Here is a 24,277-nt window from a genome sequence, read left to right as displayed (position 1 = left end):
TAACTTAAGGGAGATAAGAAGACATGAATAGGGAGGAAGACGGGAAGGCCGTGGCCATTATATTCTACCTTCCTAACGCCTCTTCCTTAGCCATTTATTTATTTGACATATTACTGCTAAACATTCTCATATATTCGGGTTATAATATATATATATGAGGGAAGGATGGGCAGTGTAAGGCAGAGGGAGACGTGCAGGGAAGGGCAAATGAGTCATGTGTTGGACGCTGATAAAGTGACTTGCCAAATGCAAAGCCTCAAAACGCTAGAAAGGCGATAAAGTAAATAAGTAATCTATATAAAATCGCATATAAAATGATCAAACTTGGCGATATTCTCAGATTTGTGTACAGATGTGTGTAACAGAAGCAGACTTCTTGTCCAGATGGTCTAAAACTTGGCAAATGGAATTTAACGTTGAAAAATGTAAACTACTTAACGTAGGCAAGACCATTGGAGATACTAAATACAACTTAGATAACAAAGAAATTAGCAAATACGAATGCGTGAGACATCTAGGAGTTAAGGTTAGTAACGACCTCAAACCAAGGCAACAGTGTATTAATGCGAGAAATAAAGCAAATAGGGTCCTAGGATTTTTTTTTCGAGAGGCGTGAACAATAGATCATCAAAAGTGATACAGCAACTTTATCTAGCATTAGTAAGGCCACACTTAGACTGTGCAGTACAATTTTGGTGTCCTTACCACAGAATGGATATAAAGTCCTAAGAAAATGTAGAGAGAAGAATGACAAACATGGTACATGATGATGGGAAGCTGTCATATGAAGACAGACTAAAAAGACTACATTTTCACTCACTAGAAAGGCGTAGAGTAAGAGGAGACTTAATTGAGGTGTTTAAGTGGATGAAGGGAATAAATAAGGGAGATATTAGCAAGGTACTTAATACAGGGATGGAACTTATAATGACTAACTTAAACTAATGGAAGAATTTACTCTTGTTATATTTTACCAGGTCACCAGTCACTACAGAGTCAACAGTGCCACCACTACAAATATGGTGAGTACACTGTTACCCTGCTGACAGTACATGGCTTGTGCTTTGTGTATTTGAGGCAATGAAAAGCACACACACACACACACACACACACACACACTATGCTGTACTATACAAAGGAGGTTGTCACATTCAGGACTAGTGTACAAAGGTTCTTAATTCATATGTTGTTGGACATATAGTTTGTGGATAAAAAGATCAATATTCACTACTGTACCGTCTTTCACTATTAATATTAGTGTTACTGTACATGTTACAGTACAATAGCATATTCTGTTATGGCATGTTCACCATATTGTTATCAGACCACCACTTGTACAGTCGCCCCAAGAAGTGATGACAGAGTTTCAGATTGCTTCAGACACTCTGTACTGCCATGCTTTCCGTGAAAACTTACTGAATTCAAGGTAAAAATTTCTGTACTTCATCACGTCATATCGAAAAGAAAAGAAAAAAATACTTAGTATATCACGCTAAGAATTATGAGAAATGAATAACATGAGGCAATGATATATTAGAAGCTAACCTGTAACATTTGTTTTCCCGATTTGAATATGTAATGTATTGCTCGGCGCGTGGTGCACAGCATATCCCCGTGCTCGTGTGTATGTCCCAGGATTTCATAAACTGATTATCTAGTTTCGAAGGCCAACCCAGGAACATTCTAGTGAATGCAATACACTACTTGCCTTTCAAATGCAATGGTGATGACATAGGAACAATAAGGATGCCACAAAAATTATTCTTAGTAAGGATAGCCTACCCTACCCAAAGCTGCAGCAAGATCTTTTCTGCCTCTTATTCCTTGCCTCCCCTAGCATATAAGAAATGTATAATAAATGTAATTATATACTACCCTATTGATGCAAAATTATTATAGTCGTGGCGTGTGACTCTGAGGATATTATTATCATGCCGTGGCAACCTACCCCTCAACAGTGCATCCAGTTTCGTGTATAATATGAGACGCATGTGATTCGTGTATAATATGTTCGTGTATAATAATATTCATGTATAATATATTCGTGAACAATAATATGATTTGTGTATCATATTATGATACAAAACTGGACGCACTTTTGACTGGTAGGTTGCCAGGGTACGATAATGACAACCTCAGAGTCATGTGCTGCGACTATAGGTATGACAGATTATATCTTTTTCTCTTATACTAGGCAGTAAAGAGGACTAGAACATGGGCTTACAAGTGTAATGCAAAAGTGCATACTTGTTCGATCTTTTAAATCTGGAATACTTTTTAAATAAACTGCTGTGTCTTGTCTAATTGAAAATACTGAGTTGGAAGTGTGGAACTCACTGCTGTTTTTATTGCATTTTATTACTCTTGCCCGTTGTTCAGGCACCGAGGATAATACAGACTATGAAACAATTTGCATCCTCCATGGAGTTCAGACTCTCAGCAAATTGGCAAGGTTCTTTTATATTTCATTAAGTGATAGTTTTCAAGCTCATACTAAGTCTTCCACAGATTTTTCTTAGTGGAAAAGTGGCCAGATGCGATGTAATAGCTGCATGTCTGTCAGTAAAAGCTGTCTTCATTTGTGCTTGTTGATCGAGCCATTTAACATCGCCTACTAACTTACTCCGCATTCCCACTTTCTGTCGTCATCCATGGAGACAAAAAAAACGGAAATAAGTAACTTTTAACTATTCACCAGTGGTCTAACGGTAAATATCTCAATAAAAATAACAGATCTTCATTGTTTATTGAAGACCTTTTCTTTTCAGTCTTACGATACCAGAAATAATTGCTTACTACCACAGTACACTTAAACTCCGCAACTTATTCCTGACTGTCCTTGAGTGATAGTTCTGAAATTTCAATTAGTTCCATTTAGGATTTCTTATTATCGTAACTAACAAACTGTTTCCTACAATTCTGAAATGCATAAGCACTTTGTCATTTACTTATTGTTATGCCACGTACTCAGAGATCAACTTCTTTCTCTCTGAGTATGTGGGTCCAATATTGGGTTCTTTCTAAGACCCAGAGCATGCAACCAATGGAACAGGGCTTAAAACCACAAAGAATACAGTGACCTGACACAATACAATGTGATAGATTACCCACACTATATGAAGTATAAGCATCTAAGTCTGGGACTATTGGCCCCCAGGTGTGGGAGGTGTCTCGTCAGGTGTGCACTCTCTGAAGGGGCGTGGTACCACTATTTTACTCTTAATCGTCTGGTGAGGGCTGCTGGGTGGTGTAGAGAGAGGCCTTTCATTGGAGGGACCTCCGTCAGTGTGTCGGCCCTCGGGGCTGGGGCCGAACAGATAGAGTAGGCGTGCTTCCTTGCACCTGCCCCTCATGGGGGACGGTTTGCTGGCTTGTCTAGGGAGGTCTCAGCCGGGAGTTCTGGGGGCGTCCCTCTGCATCTGGTGTCTGCAGTCTCACCTTCGTCGGGAGTCTGACTGGGGCTGCCTGCGGTCTCTCCTCCTTCAGGAGTCCGACATTGACTGGTGACTTAGGGGCGCTGGTTGTAATGAGTGTACCCCAGGACTCACTATAAGGCCACTCCAGACCTCTTCCAGCAGTGACTCTGCTGGGGAGCCTGCTCTGCCCCCTGTGGTGCGGGGAGAGTGAGAGGGACGTCCCTTTCGGCCTCTGGAGGAGTAAGGCGAGCAAGGGGCGTGACCCACTCGTCTCCTGGAGGAGTGAGGCTATCAAGGGTGGTGACCCTCTATAGGTGCCGAAGGTTCAGCAGATGAGGCCCACATGGTGAGCGGGGCCTCCCCGACAGGCACAGTGGGCACAGCCTCGATTCTGCTAGGCACTGGGACTGCAGGCGAGAGACGTGCGGTGGGCATCTCCACAGTCCTGCTCAGGGCAGGGGCTGCAGGTGAGGGAAACACAGTGGGCGTCCTTTCCCCAACAAGCACAGTGGGTGTCGTCAGTCCTACAGAAGGCAGTAGGTGGAGGGAGCACGGTAGGAGTTCTTCCTCTGACAAGCACAGTGGGCGTCGTCGTAGTCCTACTTACGGAGTCTGCTGGGACACAGATCCTGCCCCGATTCCGTTGAGTGCTGGTCCAGGTGGAGGGTAATGCAGCAGGGTGATGTACAGTCACGCGTACTAATTTCTGCTCAGGGGTTACCCCTTCCTTCCCCTCTCTACCCTGGACAGAGGGAAGGGGGGAATCGCAAACAAGTCTACCCCGCCTTCTGCCCCCAACTCTCCCACCCTCCACCTCCAGCTGCCAGTTACTGATTAGACGCAAATTTTCTCATGTCCTGTAAACATGACTAAACTGTCGTCGCACACGCTTTCAACGGCCAAAATCTGGACTATATTTTTAGAATAAATTATTACCGTATTGAACTGCATTCTCAAACTGAAAATATTCACCATCATTGTAATCCAGTGTCGTCCGCTGCACAATTCTGGGTTCCAGTGCTTACCTTTTCACTTCCCCCAGCTGTCTCTCTCTCTCTCTCTCTCTCTCTCTCTCTGAATTTACTTTTCCCACTCTCTCTTTTTAGATTTATATAACTTTCTCTTTGCTTCTCTCCCCCTCTCCCCCTTCTCTCTCGTTCTTTGTCTTAAGTCTTCCCCGCCTCTCACCCCTCCCCTCCCCCCACCTTAGGCCTGATCAGCAGTCAGTTATACCGTCACCGCTCCTTCGTATATCGTGTGCAGGCAACATTTATCACACACACTTAGGTCAGATGTATGGAAAGCTAATTTTTTTTTTTTATATATATAATTGTATTTCTCATTATGTGCCAAGTTCAAATAGAGAACACCAGACCAATATTCGTAATTTTTATTAGAGTGACCGTTCCACTTCACATAGCTGGGTAGCTAGGCTTATAAACTGCACACACACACACACACACACACACACACACACACGACTTAAATTTTGCACTGACAGCGTGGCGACTACAAATATAGTCATTCTAACAACTGGATCTGCTGGCTCCAAAGCTTCCCTGCAACTCCTCATTCAATACGGTAATAATTTATTCTAAAAATATAGTCCAAATCTTGGCCGTTGAAAGCGTGTGCGACGACAGTTTAGTCATGTCTATAGGACATGAGAAAATTTGCGTCTAATCAGTAACTGGCAGCTGGAGGTGGAGGGTGGGGGAGTTGGGGACAGAAGGCGGGGTAAACTTGTTCACGATTCCCCCCTTCCCTCTGTCCAGGGTAGAGGGGGTAAGGAAGGGGTAACCCCTGAGCAGAAATTAGTACGCATGACTGTACAGTACCTCTAGTTGATTCCGTTGAGGGGAAGAGTGGTGCGTGGTGGTTGGGGACGTATGTCCATCTTGTCCTGATCTCTTGTTCTCTTCTTATGCCTCTATATAGTCTCCCCTTGGTACTACCCGATACCTATCTTGTATTTCACATATTGTTTTCTATTATAGTTTTACATAATAGGTGTCACCTTGCAAAGATATAAAAGGAATATTATCCATTATCACGTACTACAACCTTCTGGATACTCCACTGTCACTTCTTAGGCCGACTGTACAGTATGGACGTCATTTATATAAAGCTCATGTTATTGCTTTCTTTCTTAGCATCAGTGAGTTATGAATATTAAAACTGCCTTTTAGGTTGTAAGGTCAGCAATGTCCATCATGTGTTACATGTAAGCAATCAATGTTATTGTTGTTACACAGGACAATCCTGAGGAGTGCAGTGTGTGCTGCATCACCTATGATGAGAGTGAGCGTCGGCCACGCACTCTGCCGTGTGGCCACACCTTTTGTTCGTCCTGCATCTTACAACTGACCACAGCCAACCAGCTGACCTGCCCTGACTGCCGTGCCAGCCACTCCGCCACCTCCCTGGATAATTTTCCAGTAAGCTATGCAATGGAGGCTTTTGTCAAAAAGCTTAAGAATGTACAGCTGGCACAGGCAGCAGGAGCAGCTGGTGGAAAGCCAAGTGTAAAACCTGCAGCAGAAAAACAAATGTCAGTCAAAACAAAGGGTGGTACAACCCAGAAGAGGCCCAGTGGAATGAACAAGAAGCTTCGGTCCCTGCTGGGGGAGCACGAGAGCAGTATGAGGAGCCAGGTTACCAGCTCCCAAAACACCCAGTCCCAGCTGGACCAGTACCTGACCTGGCTGACCGACCGGAAGGAACAAAACCTCCAGCTGTTAAAAAAGGCAGAGGAATTCACACACAACATGGCCACATTTGTAAAGCTGATAGAGGAGGAGGTGGCCAGAGTGGTGGCCATGAAGCAAGAAGGAGAGGAAGGGGTGAAGCAGCTGGAGGCCAGAGTGGAGTGTCTGCAGAATGCCAACACAGCACAGGAGGCCGTCACGGCCATTAACCACGCTGTCCAGTGCAGTGTTGAGGTTGAAGACTGGAGTCAGAACTGCCAAGAACAGTTCCCTGATGTTAACATTGTCACCACCAGCATGAAGGTAGGCAGCCACTCCCTTCTACTTATACCACCAGGCTTCTGTAGTAACATGAGCACACTTACACTGACATATAAACTTGTAATGTGTGAAGTGTACTATCGCCGACACTTATGGCTGGTACAGTCAGCACTGTCAGTCTTCTCTTTCCTAAGTGTAAATCCCGTGCAGCTCGACTCAGTTCCTCCGAATCGTTAATTTTACTAGTGAGAGGGAGAGTCGCCGGGAGATGTCTGGTGCAAGTGTAGGGGGTGGCGGGGTTGGGGGTGGGGTGGGTGGGGGTGGGTGGTAACGTGACTGAGTAAATGTGGCATCAGTGTAATACAGGTGTGGCACAAGTGTATTTGTTAAAAACGTAGGTTTACGATGTGAATGAGCTAAAACAACCTCTTTTTAGTGGTAACGACACTGAGTTAGGGATTCCACATATATCTCAGAATGCTACCACAAGCTATGTGTTGAGGTTAACACATACAGGAATTGTCATTTAGCGGCAGTGCTAGAAGTCTGATAAATGGTAACAGTTGGAAGTGGTGGCATGTTACATAGGTCTGACAGGTTAATAATCGGGGAAACTAATTACAGTTTTAACGAACAAGCGGCAAAAGGTATTGCCGTAGCATCTGACTTTATAACAGATAACCCATAAAGAACAGCTACAGTGTATTGTGCATAATATGACCATACCCACAATAATATGAGTTTTTTCAAGTGTGACAGATATTTTAAATTACACAGTGCATAGGAAATACAGCAGATATCGATTCCTTGATGGTTCCATAAATTTCGAGTTAGATAATAATAATGTTAATGGGATTATCATGTTACGAGCACAGATCGTAAGATATCTGTTCCTTTAACTTATCTGTATTCATGTAATCTTCGCCATGTGAGTCTCTGTCACAGATTGTGGTAGTGACAATTGGCAATTTGTAACACTACAAGCACAAAGTAAAGGCATACAGTAGTATGGAAACGACAACACAAATTTTGTCATTTATATTCATTCAGTATAAATGTCCAGCCATCCTTCGTTCTACAGTATAACCTCCTGGAGACTATGGGTCTTGTTGGAATCTTTCGTAGTCATAGGGCAAGTATAAACCAAACTGTTTAGACCTGGATAGAACCAACAGCTCCTCGTTCAAGCACTCCTTAGGCCTTGTGCCAGCTGCCAGTATAAGTCTGCCTGCAGGGGTCAACCTCCAAACCATCCATCAGGCGATTGTCACCCTCAAACTTGGTGCCATTAAGTCTCGCCTATCAGTGAGACCAGGTGTATACCGAGGTGTTGTCCAGACACCAAGAAGCATTTCTACACCATTCACGGTTCAGGATTCACAATGAACAGACAGGAAAAGCAAGTACCCCTGCGAGGGCAGATCGCTGGTCTGCGGAAAGGAGGCTCGAGTATTTGGGCCATCGCCAGTCAGTTAGGCATATCCCCAACAACTGTAACAAAATGGATCAAGAGGTGGGAGGAGACAGGAGATCTTACTAACCAGGGTAAAAAAGCCTAACTATGGAAGATTTGGTCAGTAGTTACTTTTCTTGCCATACGTGTCTGTCGAACGTGTCTGATGTGACTCTGTTTCATAATGTTTTTGCTTACATTATTATTTATACTGTCTAGTGTTAAAAATTGTGCATTAACCCGTAATACAGCGTCAACGATGTATGACATACTTTTGACCTACAAAAATGCAAACCAGCATCAACGACGTTATACTAACCCTGTTGTATAGGTAACAGGACACCAATTTAGTGTGACGGATCATCTCCCTTGCAATCCTCCCTCACACCACAGACCACCAACATTCTCCTCTACCTCCCCGCCCACCCCAACCCTCCTACCTCCCCCTGTTCCCCAACTCCTCCCTCTAACACCGCTCCTATGAGCATGTAAAATAGTTGTTTCTACGTATTCTCTTTAAAATATTTCCTCAGCCAGGACACCGCGCTCCCGTGTAATGACACCTGTACAGGATGAGCGCTTTATACAAGCAGCTGAGGAAACCCCCATAACGAACGCTGTGGCACTTCGGAACAGACTCCAACTGGATGTGTCTGTCAGTACAGTCTGGAGGTGGCTTCATAAGGCCGGAATACATCACCGGGTTCCTGCCAAAAAAGTTACTCACTGAAGCGCACCGTGCTGCCAGGCTTAACTTTGCACGTCACTATGTGGACCAAGGCCTAAACTTCTGGTCCAGGTGGTGGTCTCAGATGAGAAAACCTTCCGATCTTGCCATCACGGAAATGTACACGTGTGGAAGAAGAACAACACCTGGTGATGTTTAATAACTGAACTGTTGCAGAAACAATAATATTAAAGTATTTGAACCTGATAATTCACACACACACACACACACACACACACACACACACACACACAAGATAAGGGTCACTTTTTAATCTTATGTGGTATATAAGTTCGTTTAATCAGTAATTAATAACAAAGATAAATGAGAAAGACCACGGTTCACTTTCCAATGCTAATGTGGTACATAAGTTGGTTAAATCACTAATTACTAACAGTGATAAATGTAAAGGTCCTGGTGTTGGTGGGTGTTCTGAATTATTATAATAGTCTTCCTTTAGTAATTCTAGACTCCTAAACGTCTCCGCAACAACTTCCCACAATATAGAGTTGTTACCCACGGATCACCTTCCTTTGATTTCCAAAGAGACTGGAGTGAAAGCAGTGTAGGCTACAATTTCCAATTATAGATTATTTTGTATTAATTTCTAATACAAACACGGTATCCCTCTAATATTATGTAATGTTTGTTCTTGCCAGCGATGAGCGAAACAGTGTTTATGAAGAGACGAGAAGTGGGCACGTGACATGCAATGTGTGGGGTTATATTTCCATCCATGGCGTAGGAGATGTAGTGAAGATGCAGGGACGATTCAGTGCGCAAAAATATAGTCAAATACTGCAGGATTTCTTTCTACCTTCCTACGAGAGAAAAATTTCCCCTTCTCTCCTGGACCAGTCATCTTGTCCAAGATGGTTGTCCTGTACACACAGCAGGAGCAGTTAGGAATGGTTTAGTAGTCAAGAAAACCTGCAACTCCTACATTGGGCGAGTAAGGGTTGTGACTGTAACCCATTGGAAAATATCTGGGGAACCCTGGTTAACACATGGCAACCAGGACCAGAGAAAACGGCAGACCAGCTGACGGCCCACATTATGACTCAGTGGGAAATATTCCAAGGGAAGCCACACCTCGTAAGGAATGAGGTGGCCAGCATGCCCGATAGGCTTCGGGAGGTTGTGGAGAAGCAAGGTGGCTGGACTCATTACTGAGGGATATGTCTGTGTAAAATATTATACTAAGATGTATTAACAGTGATATTATATTCCCTTAATTAATGTTGCATTATGTTCTCTTGCCTAACCAACTGTCAATATCACCGTGAGTAATACACTCGTGCCAATGACGTTAGCCCTTCAAGGTCTACTAAGAACTAGGGTATATTATACTGGCAAACACCGTAGGGGTTACAAAGATAAGATACAGAAATCTAAAGTATGTGCCGTATCAGATAGTGCTGTTGGCTAAAGACAAATAATCATGTCTGATTATAAATGCCATAGCAATGGAAAGATTAACAATTATTCATGAACAAGCAAATATAGGATACTGCGGAATAAAAGTCAGTTCAGATCTCATGGTAAACATTATACTTATCTACGTCAAAAGTTAAGCACTCATCAAGGATTCAGTAATTGCAGCCTTTTTTTAAGCAATGTCAAACACACTTGAAAAAACTCATATTTTTGTGGGTATGGTCATATTATGCACAATACACTGTAGCTGTTCTTTATGGGTTATCTGTTATAAAGTCAGATGCTACGGCAATACCTTTTGCCGCTTGTTCGTTAAAACTGTAATTAGTTTCCCCGATTATTAACCTGTCAGACCTATGTAACATGCCACCACTTCCAACTGTTACCATTTATCAGACTTCTAGCACTGCCGCTAAATGACAATTCCTGTATGTGTTAACCTCAACACACAGCTTGTGGTAGCATTCTGAGATATATGTGGAATCCCTAACTCAGTGTCGTTACCACTAAAAAGAGGTTGTTTTAGCTCATTCACATCGTAAACCTACGTTTTTAACAAATACACTTGTGCCACATCTGTATTACACTGATGCCACATTTACTCAGTCACGTTCCCCACCCACCCCACCCCCAACCCCGCCATCCCCTACACTTGCACCAGACATCTCCCGGCGACTCTCCCTCTCACTAGTAAAATTAACGATTCGGAGGAACTGAGTCGAGCTGCACGGGATTTACACTTCGGAAAGAGAAGACTGACAGTGCTGACTGTACCAGCCATAAGTGTCGGCGATAGTACATTAGCACATAGTTGGCAGAGCCTCCAGCACTAATGTTTGTGTTAGTACGGACAGGTGCGTGAGGCCATCAGGACGGCCCTGGATGCACTGGCAGCAGAGACTGATGCCACACACACCCCCGCCCTTCCACCACACCCAGACCCGGCCTCCATCATCATGGACAAGATCAACACCATCACAAAGATGTCACAGCAAATAACAGTAAGTTACCCGCTACCGTAGCTAATTGTGCTTCCCCACCAGTATTGCCTCCAAGTAGTAATATATTGCCAGTTTCCATAAGAATGTACTGATAGTGTCCCATGTAGAGGCGGTGGCTCAATCGGTAGACAGGTAGCCTGCAGTCCTACCAGACCCAGGTTCAAATCCCCCTGGAGCAGGGAACAGTTTAAGGATTTGAATTTCATAAAACAGACTTTACCGATCTACCAGAAGACCCGCCGACATGTCGTAAAAATACCCCAGCTAATACCAATACACCAGTCCTGCATGAGACAGCCCTGGCATGTATTCAATATGGACGATGGATGTTGGCGCTGAAGTGGTGACATGTAGAGGTGTATGGCATGAAGGAGGACTGCTGAGCCTTGGGAGCAGGCTGTGAAGCCTATGCCCAGAGTCGGACACATTAAAAAAAAATATATATGGATGCTGTTTATATATACTGATGTATGGTACTGCCCACAGGTTGAGAACCTCCTGGAGATGAGTCAGCGCATCAAGACGCTGGTGCATCATGGCCTGGTATTTGCCGTCCAAGAAGACCAAGGTGGCATCCGGTCCTCCAGGATAACCCTAGAAAATGACCAGATATACATGCACTGCCTTCAGGATCAGCCGCCAGCCCCCTACGCCCGCACACTGCAGGTAACTCCACCACTGTGACATGTACCATCAACTCTCACCTGTCTGAGTCTTACCCCATATCTCCCACATATGCAATGATTTTTATCTCGCCTGTGTTATACTATGCCCAGCTGCATGTTTCCTATGCACGTCAGACCACTGACTCACTCCCTCATCATCGCTTTTATACTCCATTCAACTATTCTTCATCAGCGTTTATGTTATCATCAAACTCTTCTTCCTTAATGCATTTCACCTTCGTTTTATGTTGCACAACAGCCTGTTTGTTCTTCAGCATCAGGAGACTTGAAATGCTTCAGTGTTTGCAGTGTTTACGTAAAATCCTGTTTGTTCTTCAGCAACAGTAAACTTGAAATGCTTCAGTGTTTGCAGTGTTTACATAACATCCTGTTTGTTCTTCAGGATCAGTAGACTTGAAATGCTTCAGTGTTTGCAGTGTTTACATAACATCCTGTTTGTTCTTCAGCATCAGTAGACTTGAAATGCTTCAGTGTTTGCAGTGTTTACATAACATCCTGTTTGTTCTTCAGCATCAGTAGACTTGAAATGCTTCAGTGTTTGCAGTGTTTACATAACATCCTGTTTGTTCTTCAGCACCAGTAGACTTGAAATGCTTCAGTGTTTGCAGTGTTTATCACTGAGTTTCATCACAATAGTTTGTAATGGCAATGTCATTCTGTAGTTCAAAGCAGTTATTGGTTGTGACCTCATTCACTTTATTTATACAGTAATGCCCCATTCATCCGGATGTCCACCATCTTTACGATTCATAACCCAGACGCTGTTATCTGGCTGTATTAAACCATTATATGTACATTTTTCCATTTTATCCAGATAAAATACTTGCAATCCGGTGGAAATTTTGGCTGCAAGAACATTTTTGTTGGGCTGGACGAGATTAGCCCAGTGGCGCCACGCTGTCTGGCTGGGTAGTTCACCCAGTGTCTGCTAGGGACCCCCTCGGCCCTTCCCAGTTCCCACACATCAACCGTGTAGTGAACAGCTCCTCTCGTATAGTTACTATGGCAGCACAAGCGGTGGCTTTTGTGGTTATTCCCAACCTGCTTCAGGCTTGCTGTTCCTTGCATGCCTCTTCCTAGGGTGTGTGATGATGGCCCCTCCACCACAGAAGAGGAAGAGGTAGTGATGACCCTGCAGAAGAAGCAAGAGATCCTCGGTAAGATTGATGCGGGATGGTCGACTTCCCGCATCTTAAATAGTATGACCTGGTCCGCTGAACCCTGCATGACATCAGGAAATCCCATAACAAACTGACCCAGTACACAGCAGACTTTGGCAAGAGCAATAGACGCAGTGCTTAATGGAAGGCTATGGGCATCCCCAGCATGCCAGTGTCAACCGTTCAACATTAACCTGGTACTGCCAGCAACGGGCTGCAGGCGTGCAAGTGCGTGGGACTGAGTTGAAAGGCGCTGCTGGGAAGTTTGCCCACCTTCACAATGTCCCTGACTTCAAGGCATCTGAAGGTTGGTTGTTCAGGGTCAAGCTTCAACATGGCCTTACAAATCGTACATCCAGTGGCGAAGCTGTGGACATTAGTGAGGAGGGGAAGGAGGAGTTTCATCAGGTTCTGTTAGGCTCGATTGAGGAGGGCCTCGCTTTCGGTCAAGTCTATAATGCTGACAATAATGGCCACATCTATCATTCCCTGCAACCCAGTAAATCATTGACAACGCTGGGTGGTAACCATATAACCACACCAAAGGGTCAGGTGCAGCCAGTTACAGTGCCGGTTAAATGGATGGAAATCCAAATGTGGCATCCACCCATAAACCAAACCACACTTTTCCCAGTGTCTGGCTGTGGTGAGGCACAGTCAGCCACAAGTGAGCACCAGTACACTGCATGGGATAACCCTGCAGGGATGGTTACTTGCCTGTGGTTGATGGGTCTGACCAGAAAGACTGGGGCTGATCCCACAACAACCTATCAGTGTACACAAAGCATCAGCTGTACGATGAACAACCTCAGTGGGGACTGAACAACCTCAGTGGGGACTGAACAACCTCAGTGGGGACTGAACAACCTCGGTGGGCACTGAACAACCTCAGTGGGCACTGAACAACCTCAGTGGGCACTGAACAACATCAGTGGGCACTGAACAACATCAGTGGGCACTGAACAACCTCAGTGGGCACTGAACAACATCAGTGGGCACTGAACAACCTCAGTGGGCACTGAACAACCTCAGTGGGCACTGAACAACCTCAGTGGGCACTGAACAACCTCAGTGGGCACTGAACAACATCAGTGGGCACTGAACAACATCAGTGGGCACTGAACATCAGTGGGCACTGAACAACATCAGTGGGCACTGAACAACATCAGTGGGCACTGAACAACATCAGTGGGCACTGAACAACATCAGTGGGCACTGAACAACATCAGTGGGCACTGAACAACATCAGTGGGCACTGAACAACATCAGTGGGCACTGAACAACATCAGTGGGCACTGAATAACATCAGTGGGCACTGAACAACATCAGTGGGCACTGAACAACATCAGTGGGGACTGAACAACATCAGTGGGCACTGAACAACATCAGTGGGCACTGAACAACATCAGTGGGCACTGAACAACATCAGTGGGCACTGAACAACATCAGTGGGCACTGAACAACATCAGTGGGCACTGAACAACATCAGTGGGGACTGAACAACATCAGTGGGCACTGAACAACATCAGTGGGGACTGAACAACCTCAGTGGGGACTGAACAACCTCAGTGGGCACTGAACAACCTCAGTGGGCACTGAACAACATCAGTGGGGACTGAACAACATCAGTGGGCACTGAACAACATCAGTGGGCACTGAACAACATCAGTGGGCACTGAACAACATCAGTGGGCACTGAACAACATCAGTGGGCACTGAACAACATCAGTGGGCACTGAACAACCTCAGTGGGTATTTTTTGTACAAGTCTGGAGTCATTTGCTTTGATCCTTTTGACTAAGTAATCCAGAACTGGTTATGTTGAGGCAAATTAGAGGAAGACTCCAGCCCAGCACCTCAGACCAACTTTATGGGGCCAGGAAAGGCTTGTCATATACTATTTCCATTGTTCACCCTTAAATTAACTTGGGTTTTGAGGTGATAAAGCTTCCTTTCAAAGCAACGTGTCAATTATAGTAAAAAGAAAGTTGGTCTTACCTTGAAGGCTGACTTACACCGCTGACGACAGCAGTTACATCACGCTGTTTGCCACTCGTTGTCCACACCTTTGCTCCTCGTTCAACTTCTCATTATCGGCCATGTCTTCACCCGTCTTTACTCCAACCATTTTCAGTTTCAATATATTGCCATAGCCTCAATATATATCAGTTTGTGAGAGACTAACGAGGAGAGTATGTGAGTGAGGTGCAGCGGGAGAGGCTGGGGATGAGGTGGAGGGATGGAGCATAGAGGTATATGAGAGAGGGGGTGTGAGCTGGGGGGAGGGCAATGCAATGGCGGCAGACAGGGAGAAGATGGTGATTTGTTTGTGGCCACCCCATACGGGATTAAGGCGTCTGGCAGTAGGTAACCAAACATTGGATACTACCAATATTACTATACTCTTTTCACTCTAACTTGGCCAAGATTTTCACAGTTTTTCAGCTTGTTTCTTAGTTCAGTGGCAGAATGAGACAATGCTATGGCTCTACATCCTTTCCATAGCACTTCTTTGTGACTAGCATCATAAAAACACAATACTATGGCTCTACATGCTTTCCATAGCACTTCTTTGTGACTAGCATCATAAAAAGACAATACTATGACTCTACATCCTTTCCATAGCACTTTTTTGTGACTAGCGTCATAAAAAGACAGTACTATGGCTCTATATCCTTTCCACAGCACTTCTTTGTGGCTAGCATCATCCTCCACCATTGTCATCATCATCTTCATCATCATCATCATTGGGACCTCCTTTCCCACCTTAGGGCAGGGTGAGGAGTAGCAGTCTCCAGACAGCCCAAATTTGCCCAGACCAATGAGCCACGCTTCCATTCGCTCATCATTCAGGCCCCCGGAATCCCGGCTCTATCTGATACCCCCAAAACATTCACTACGTTCTGTAGCTTCACGTAAACATATCGGATTGAGTCAATCCGGAAGCTGCCACGTTAAAAAGGGTTGCCAAAATCCCTGATCATGCACTTCTCCTCACAACATTCATCCAGCCAGCTCGATCTCTTGTCAGTCCCTAGCCTCAACGACTTCCAAACCTCTCTTCCTCACACACTCATCCACCATATCTCTCCACCTTCTCCTTGACCTACCTTGCCTCCTCCCTTCTTCAAATTCGCTCAGATATACAGTACCTTTTTCACCACTCTATTGTTATCCATTCTCTCCACATGCCCGTACCATCTCAGTACACTCTCTTCGATTCTGGTGCCCACAGAATTCCTCACTCTGCAACTTCCATGAATCACATAATTTCGTATCCTTTCCACCCTCTGTACTCCACATACATTCCTCAGTAGTCCCATCTCCACTGCTCTTACTCTTGACTTCTTATTTTCTTGCCATACCATAGTCTCACATCCATATGTTAAAGTTGGCACTAACACTCCCTCATGTAAGCCTCGTGCAGCTGCAACACTCAAGCCTCTGTTTCTTATCAAGGCCTTCATTGCACCAGCTACTTTCCTTCCTTGTGTTACTCTAATTCCACTTCTTTTGCACATTTTCCTCTTTTCTATCACTGTACCCAGTTATTTGAACTCTCTCACCAATACCAGTCTCTCTCCATTCACTGTGACATCACACTGGGAGTCACCTTCTCTCTCAATAACCATCACTTTACTCTTCTGTACATTTATTCTCAAGGCACGACACTCACAGACATCAGCAAAACTCAGCACTAGCCTACCAAGTTCTTGTCCGGTACTTGCAAGCAGTACTGCATCATCCGCATACAATAAATATGAGATATTCCATCCATCACCATTCATTACCAACGCCATCCCTCTCCATTACTTGTGTTTTTACTTCTCTCATCACCCCATATATATATATATATATATATATATATATATATATATATATATATATATATATATATCATCATCATCATCATCATCAGCCATTACAAGTCCACTGCTGAACAAAGGCCTCCCCCAACCTTCTCCACGAATTCCTTGACTGAGCCAATCTTTGCCACGTTTTTCCTGCAAATTTCTCTATCTCATCTCTCCACCTCCTGTCTGGCCTTTTTCTGCTGCGCTTACCATCTCTTGGTGTCCAGTCAGTCAACCTCTTGCTCCATCGATTATCCCTTGTTCTTGCTACATGACCTGCCCACCTCCATTTCTGTTCTTTTTTATCTTTTCCTGTCTCTTAAAGATATTCCCAACATTGACTTTTCCATTGCTCTCTGAGAACGAATTAATTTATTTTCCATCGATTTTGTCAGTTTCCAAGTCTCACAACCATACGTCATAGCTGGAATTATACATTCGTTATATACTTTTCGTTTCATACAAACTGGCAAGCTACTTTTCATAATGTCTCTATGTTTACCGAAAGCTTTCCATCCAATTGTAATGCGTCTTTTTATTTCGCTATCATTATCTTTCGTTAATTTTAGTATTTGTTCCAGGTAATTGTACTCCTCAACTTCTTCAAGAATTTCTCCACTTATTCTTATGACGCTCTTTGGTGTTTGAGGATTAAACATTACTTTAGTTTTACTCCGGTTCATCTTTAGCCCTACTTTGAGACTTTCTCTGTTCAGGTCATTTAACATTTCTTGCAACATCTCTGCTTTTTCTGAGATTAGGACAATGTCATCTGCAAATCTTAAATGGTTTAGCTTTTCTCCATCAATGTTCACTCCTTTGTTTTCCCAGTCTACTTTCTGAAAATACTTTCTAGGCATGCTGTAAATAACTTTGGTGAAATTGTATCTCCCTGACGCACGCCTTTCTCAATCTTAATTTTTTCCGAGTCCTTATGTAATTTAACTGTAGCAGTTCCCTCTTTATATATGTTTTCGAGCAGTTTTACAATGTTCTCATTCACTCCTTGTTCTCACAATGAATTTATAATCGCTATGTGCTTCACTGAGTCGAAAGCCTTTTCGTAATCAACAAAACCTAAGCACAGTGGTTTATTATATTATATAGTTTTCTCAATTAGCTGATTCATTGTGTGTAGATGATCAATGGTCGAATACCCGTTTCGGAATCCTGCCTGTTCACGAGGTTAGTTTTACTCTAAATTTGTAGCTATTCTGTTTGTAAGGACTTTAGTGAAAAGTTTGTAAATGACTGATAGCTAGCTAATGGGTCGATAGTTACTAAGATCTTTTGAGTCACCTTTGTTGTAGAGTAAAATAACTATTGCATTACACCATGTTTTGGGAATTTTCTTCTGTTTTACACAGTGGGTAAATAAGTGAGCAAGCCTATTTTGTACTTCTGCTCCTGCATCCAACAGTAAATCTGTTACTATTCCATCTTCTCCCGGAGCCTTCCCTCTTTTCATAATTTTAAGAGAAATATTTACTTCGTCTGGTGTTACCTCAGGTATTTCACTTGTGTCAACAGAAAAGTTAGCTATTGGTACTACTGTCTTTGATGTATACAGTTCTTTGTAAAATTCTTCAACTCTCTTCAGCATCATATCTCTGCAGTTAATGGCTTCACCGTTTTTGTCTGTCAGTGATTTCATTTGTTGCTTTCCTAGTGCCATTTTACTTCGGACCTGTTTCAGACTTTTTCCTTTTTTGATGGTTTCTTTGATCTGATCCATGTTTCTCTTTCTTTTTTCTTCTCTTTGTCTTTTGTTGATAAGCTTGTTTAATTCCGCTCGTTCTATTTCATCTTATATATATATATATATATATATATATATATATATATATATATATATATATATATATATATATATATATATATATATATATATTTAACAACCATGGGTATATCACACATCCTTGTCGCACACCCACACCGATCGTGAACCATTCACTTAGATGCCCATTTACCCTTAAACACCCCTCACCACCATCATAAAACTCTTAACAGCACCTAGCAGCTTACCATCTACACCATACATGCACAAAACCTTCCACAATGCTTCTCTGTCTACTTTGTCGTATGCTTTTTTCATATCCTAGAATGCCATAAACTTATAATCCTTCTCATAAGCCTTCTCCTCTATCTGTCTCACTGCAAATATTTCATCCACACGTCTCCTTCCACCCTGTTCATCACCCACAAGGACTTTTGATATCTCTCTTACTTTCTCTGTAATAATTCTTCCATATACCTTCCCTACCACACTTAATAAGCTTATGCCACGATAATTCTTGCACTCACTTCGCTCACCTTTATTTTTGTACAGGGTTACAATCACAGCCTTTTTCCACTCTGATGGCACAGTTTCACTCATCCATGCCTTACATATCTCCAACAAGCACTTCATTCCACTCTTCCCACTACACTTCATCATCTCTGCATACACCTCATCAACCCCAGCTGCTTTCCCATTTTTCAGCCGCTTCACAGCACTCTTCACCTGTGCGAGTGTCACGTCTCCTGGCATTGCATTCCTTCTCTGTACACCCCCAAAACCAATCATGTTTACAGCCGCTACGCAGCTGCCAATTTTAGGCCAGGTTAGAGTAAAATGAGTCTAGTTTAAGAGGTTCCTAGCACATCTTCTGTAGCTATTTAACCTACTGCTTCTTTTTTACTTATATTTTACCTTAAATTGGCTAAGAGTGTTAAAACCTGAATAAAAATATGGCAGGGATAAGGGACTGAATAAGGAGGCTGCCAGAGATCGAGCAGCATGGAAAGTGGCCATTAGGTGACCAAGACCAACGCATGCATGTTGGAGCCTATATCAGTAATACAGTACTGAGAGTGTGACCTCAGGGATAAAGGACTGAATAGGGAGGCTGCCAGAGATCGAGCAGCGTGCAGGAAATCCACCATTAGGTGACCAAGACCAGCGCATGCATGTTGGAGCCTGTATCAATAATACAGTACTGGGAATGTGACCTCAGGGATAAAGGACTGAATAGGGAGGCTGCCAGAGATCGAGCTGCATTGAGAGCCACCATCAGGTGCCCAAGGTAGACTCATTGAAGCAGGTTAGAGCCTTTATAAATTATAAATACTGAGAGTGTGACATCAGGGGTAAAGGTCCATAGGGAGGCTGCCAGAGATCGAGCTGGGTGGAGAGCCGCCATTAGGTGACCAAGACAGATGCACTGAAGCAGGTTGGAGCCTTTATAAATAATACAGTACTGACAGTGTGACATCAGGGGTAAGGGAGTGAATAGGAAGGCTGCCAGGGATTGAGCAGCGTGTAGAGGCGCCATTAGGTGACCAAGGCTGAGGCATTCCTGATGGAGCCTTTATAAACAATACAAAGTGTGTGCATTCAGTAGTAATGCTAAGTCAGTCCGATTGTACACCAAAGTACAGTACATGCTTGGCTGTCATCAACCCTGGCAGGTACTTGCATCAGTCAAATGTAGCTAAACACTTGGTAACTACACAATTATCACGGAAAAGACATTCACCCACAGGTATGCAGTACAGGCCAAGAAGCACGGCTAAATTACACTACAATTTTTTTATTGACCTGGGGGGAGGGCAGCGAAATGGCAGGGGATAGAGTGACATGGAGGCGATTTGTTTGGGGTGTGAGCTGGGGAGAGGGCAGTGACATGGCAGGGGATAGGGCGACATGAAGGCACTTTGTTTGTCGCCACCCCTTACAGGATTAAGGCATCTGGCAATAGATTAACAGACAGATAGATAAACTTGTCGTCATCATACCAACTTTACTCAATTTTTTGCGCATAAAATGAGCTTGGGTTTTGAGGTAACAAGAGTCCTATTTAGCAATGTGTCAAAGAGAAGTTAAGTCTCACCTTGGAGGATGTCAAGTCACGTATGATGGCAGCAGCTACATCACCTTGGAGGATGTCAAGTACACGTATGATGGCAGCAGCTACATCACCCTGGAGGATGTCAAGTACACGTATGATGGCAGCAGCTACATCACCTTGGAGGATGTCAAGTACACGTATGATGGCAGCAGCTACATCACCTTGGAGGATGTCAGGTACACGTATGATGGCAGCAGCTACATCACCTTGGAGGATGTCAAGTACACGTATGATGGCAGCAGCTACATCACCTTGGAGGATGTCAAGTACACGTATGATGGCAGCAGCTACATCACCTTGGAGGATGTCAAGTACACGTATGATGGCAGCAGCTACATCACCTTGGAGGATGTCAAGTACACGTATGATGGCAGCAGCTACATCACCTTGGAGGATGTCAAGTACACGTATGATGGCAGCAGCTACATCAGGTTTCATACGCGTTGGCCACATCTTTGCTCCACCTCGTTCAACTTCTATCACCTTGTTCAACTTCTCTATCATCCATCTTCACCTGGTTCAAACTCAGTACTACAACTGTCTTCTGTTTCTCCTCCATATCAGTCTTGGCAAATCCTGAAAATAATAATAACAACAATTTTGTCCAAGGCAATTGATGGCTGCTCTAAATGGCTGTACTTTTTGATGGTTAATTCAAATATGAAATCAGAGTTTTCCTCTCAGGCGTAGTATTCTTGTGACGCCACGTGTGCTGTGGCACACCTAATGTCTGACTTGGCTCGTATCTCTGACTGGGGTAAAAATAATCTTGTTTTTAATGCACCAAAGACTCAGTTTTTACACCTATCAATCCGTCAAAATCTTCCACAGAGTACCCACTAATGTTTAATAATATCCAGCTCAATCCTGCATCATCCTTGAACATGCTTGGGGTTTCATTCACTCGGGACTTTTCTTGGAAAGATCATATTACGTCTCTTGTAAAATCTGCTTCCAAGAGATTAGGTGTGCTAAGCAGACTCTGTACCTTCTTTATCCCTGCACAATTGTTGACTTTATACACGGGTTTTATTCGCCCCTGTGCAGAGTATAACTCTCATGTGTGGGGAGGCTCCCCACATACAGCTCTTCTCAATAGGGTGGAGTCAAAGGCTTTTCGTCTTATTAACTCTCCTTCTCATACTGGCTCCCTTCAACCTCTGTCTCTTCGCCGCACTGTTGCATTTTTATCTCTTTTCTATCGCTACTTCAATGGTCACTGCTCCTCTGAACTGTCTGCTTGCATCCCTCCACCTCTACAACGGGCACGTAGCACCCGTCTAGCAGCAAACTCTCATCCCTTTTCTGTCCAACTCTCTAATGCAAGAGTTAACCGTTACTCTCAGTCCTTCATTTATGCAACAGGTCAACTCTGGAACTGTCTCGCTCTGTCTGTATTTCCTACTTCCGATGATCTCCAGTTTTTCAAACACATAGTGGTAGGTGGTGGCAACCATCATCCACTCACTTGATGTAGTGCTGCCTACTTCTTCCTTAGCCTTTATCATTCTTTTTCTGTGCCTGTCCTCTTCTCTTCCTGTTTCTCCCATCTTTCCTGTCACTTCTTATTGCTTTTCTTTCCTTTACAGGTGGCTTTACATTGAGTGACAAGCCAAATGGTTTCCTGTAAGCCAAGAAACCACTTACAACGCTGGGTGGTAACCATATAACCAACCCATACGTGCTTCCTACGTGTCAACAAGTGGGTTGGTGGAGGGTTAGTGCCCCTCCCCGTAAAACAACTAACTCAAAGTCAAATGGCCACCCCTTACGAGATTATGGCGTCTGGCAATAGATAGATAGATAGATAGATAGATAGATTGTTCCTACATCTCGAAATGAACGGATCTTGAATTTGGCTCTCATTTGTATTTTGCTTTATTTCTTGGAAGGAACGGTTTGCGGTATCGTGGCCTTTGGTTCCTTGTTCCTTGCATTAAATATATATATATATATATATATATATATATATATATATATATATATATATATATATATTGTCAGACGCCTCAATCCCGTTTGGGGTGGCCACAAACAAATCGCCTCCAAGTCTCCCTGTCCCCCCCCCATTTCACTGCCCTGCTCCCAACTCACACCCCCCTCTCTCATATACCTCTCCACCCCATCCCTCCATCTCATCCTCGGCCTCCCCCTCCCTCTTCCCCCCTCCACCTCACTCACATACACTCTCTTCGTCAGTCTTTCACCCTCCATCCTCTCCACATGGCCAAACCACCTCAGTGTGTTCCTCATAACGCTTCCTATCACATCCACATCCACACCACAACGCTCCTTTATATCCTCATTCGTCAGCCTGTCTCTCCACGTGACTCCACAGGCTCCTCTTAAATAACTCATTTCCACTGCTCTCACTCTTGACTTGTGTCCTTCCAACAATGTCCAAGCTTCACTTCCGTACGTTAGAGTTGGTATCACAATACTGTCATGTAGTAACTTTTTCACTTCCATGCTCACTTCCCTGTTTCTTATCACTGCTTTCAAAGAACCAGCAACCTTTCTTCCCTGCTGTACCCTTTCAAGCACTTCACCCTCCAAACCTCCATCCTTACTCATCACACTACCCAAATACTTAAACGTACTCACATTTTCCAATTCCTCACCATCCAACCTCGCTGTACATTCACTAACTTCACCTCTCTCAAAGACCATCACTTTACTCTTCCCTACATTCACCTTTAGGTTCCGTTTCTTACACACTCTCTCAAACTCATCCACCAAGCCTTGCAGCTCCCCTTCGTCTTCACTCAACAACACAGTATCATCTGCAAACAACAGTACAGGGAGTTTCCAAACACTATCCTCTCTCACCAGGGCCACTCCAACATCCACTACCCTACCTTGTACCTCTTTTATTACCCCATCCATGTACAGATTGAACAACCATGGAGACATGACACATCCCTGTTTCAAACCAACTTTCAAAGAGAAAAATTCACTTAGTTCACCATCCACACGCACTGCAGCCTTCGCACTATCGTACATACTCTTCACAGCATTCAACGACTTCCCATCTACTCCATATATTCTTAACACTTTCCACAATCCTTGTCTATCCACCCTGTCAAATGCTTTCTCCAAATCCATGAAAGCCGCATACAACTTCTTTCCCTTCTCTAGAAACTTTTCCACTAAAGATCTAAGAATGAATATCTGATCCACACAACCTCTTCCCTTCCTAAAGCCTCCCTGTTCTTCTCCAACTAATTTCTCTGTTCTTTCTCTAACTCTGTCTATAAGTATCCTACCATACACTTTTCCTATTATACTAAGAAGACAAATGCCCCTATGATTACCACACACTTCTTTTTCCCCTTTTCCTTTGTACAGGGTAATAATTATACCTGACTTCCAATCCTCCGGGACTCTACCTTCCTCCCAGGCCAATCTGCACATCTTCCACATCCATTCTACTACTATCTCTCCCCCATGCTTCAGCATTTCACCACACACTTCATCAATTCCTGGGGCTTTCCCCGATTTAACTTTCTTCATTGCTTCCACAACTTCTATCCTACTGATTTCTTCCTGTCTTCTCACTTCCCTCCTTCTCCCAGCCATTCCCCAGCCACTTATACTCGCACTATTTCCGTCCTCTACGTTCAACATATATATATATATATATATATATATATATATATATATGTTGGTCATTTATCGTACTCA

General features: G+C 43.8%; 1 protein-coding gene across 1 annotated transcript in view; it reads left to right on the top strand.

The window, feature by feature from the left end:
* The first annotated feature begins 3,759 nt into the window (after positions 1-3,759).
* Positions 3,760-24,277, top strand: part of LOC145391938 (uncharacterized) — a 22,366-nt gene continuing 1,848 nt past the window's right edge. The window contains exons 1-5 of the mRNA XM_080266428.1: positions 3,760-3,883; positions 5,646-6,427; positions 10,848-11,003; positions 11,490-11,669; positions 13,057-13,257. Of these exons, the coding sequence (XP_080122554.1) occupies positions 3,760-3,883; positions 5,646-6,427; positions 10,848-11,003; positions 11,490-11,669; positions 13,057-13,257 (1,443 nt within the window). The remainder of the gene's footprint in view (positions 3,884-5,645; positions 6,428-10,847; positions 11,004-11,489; positions 11,670-13,056; positions 13,258-24,277) is intronic.

The sequence above is a fragment of the Coenobita brevimanus genome, chromosome 20, assembly GCF_032717465.1.
Source record: "Coenobita brevimanus isolate Jiangsu-jjx chromosome 20, ASM3271746v2, whole genome shotgun sequence".
Lineage (NCBI taxonomy): Eukaryota > Metazoa > Arthropoda > Malacostraca > Decapoda > Coenobitidae > Coenobita > Coenobita brevimanus.
The sequence above is the reverse complement of the archived record's forward strand: the minus strand, read 5'-3'. Positions and strand labels throughout refer to the sequence as shown.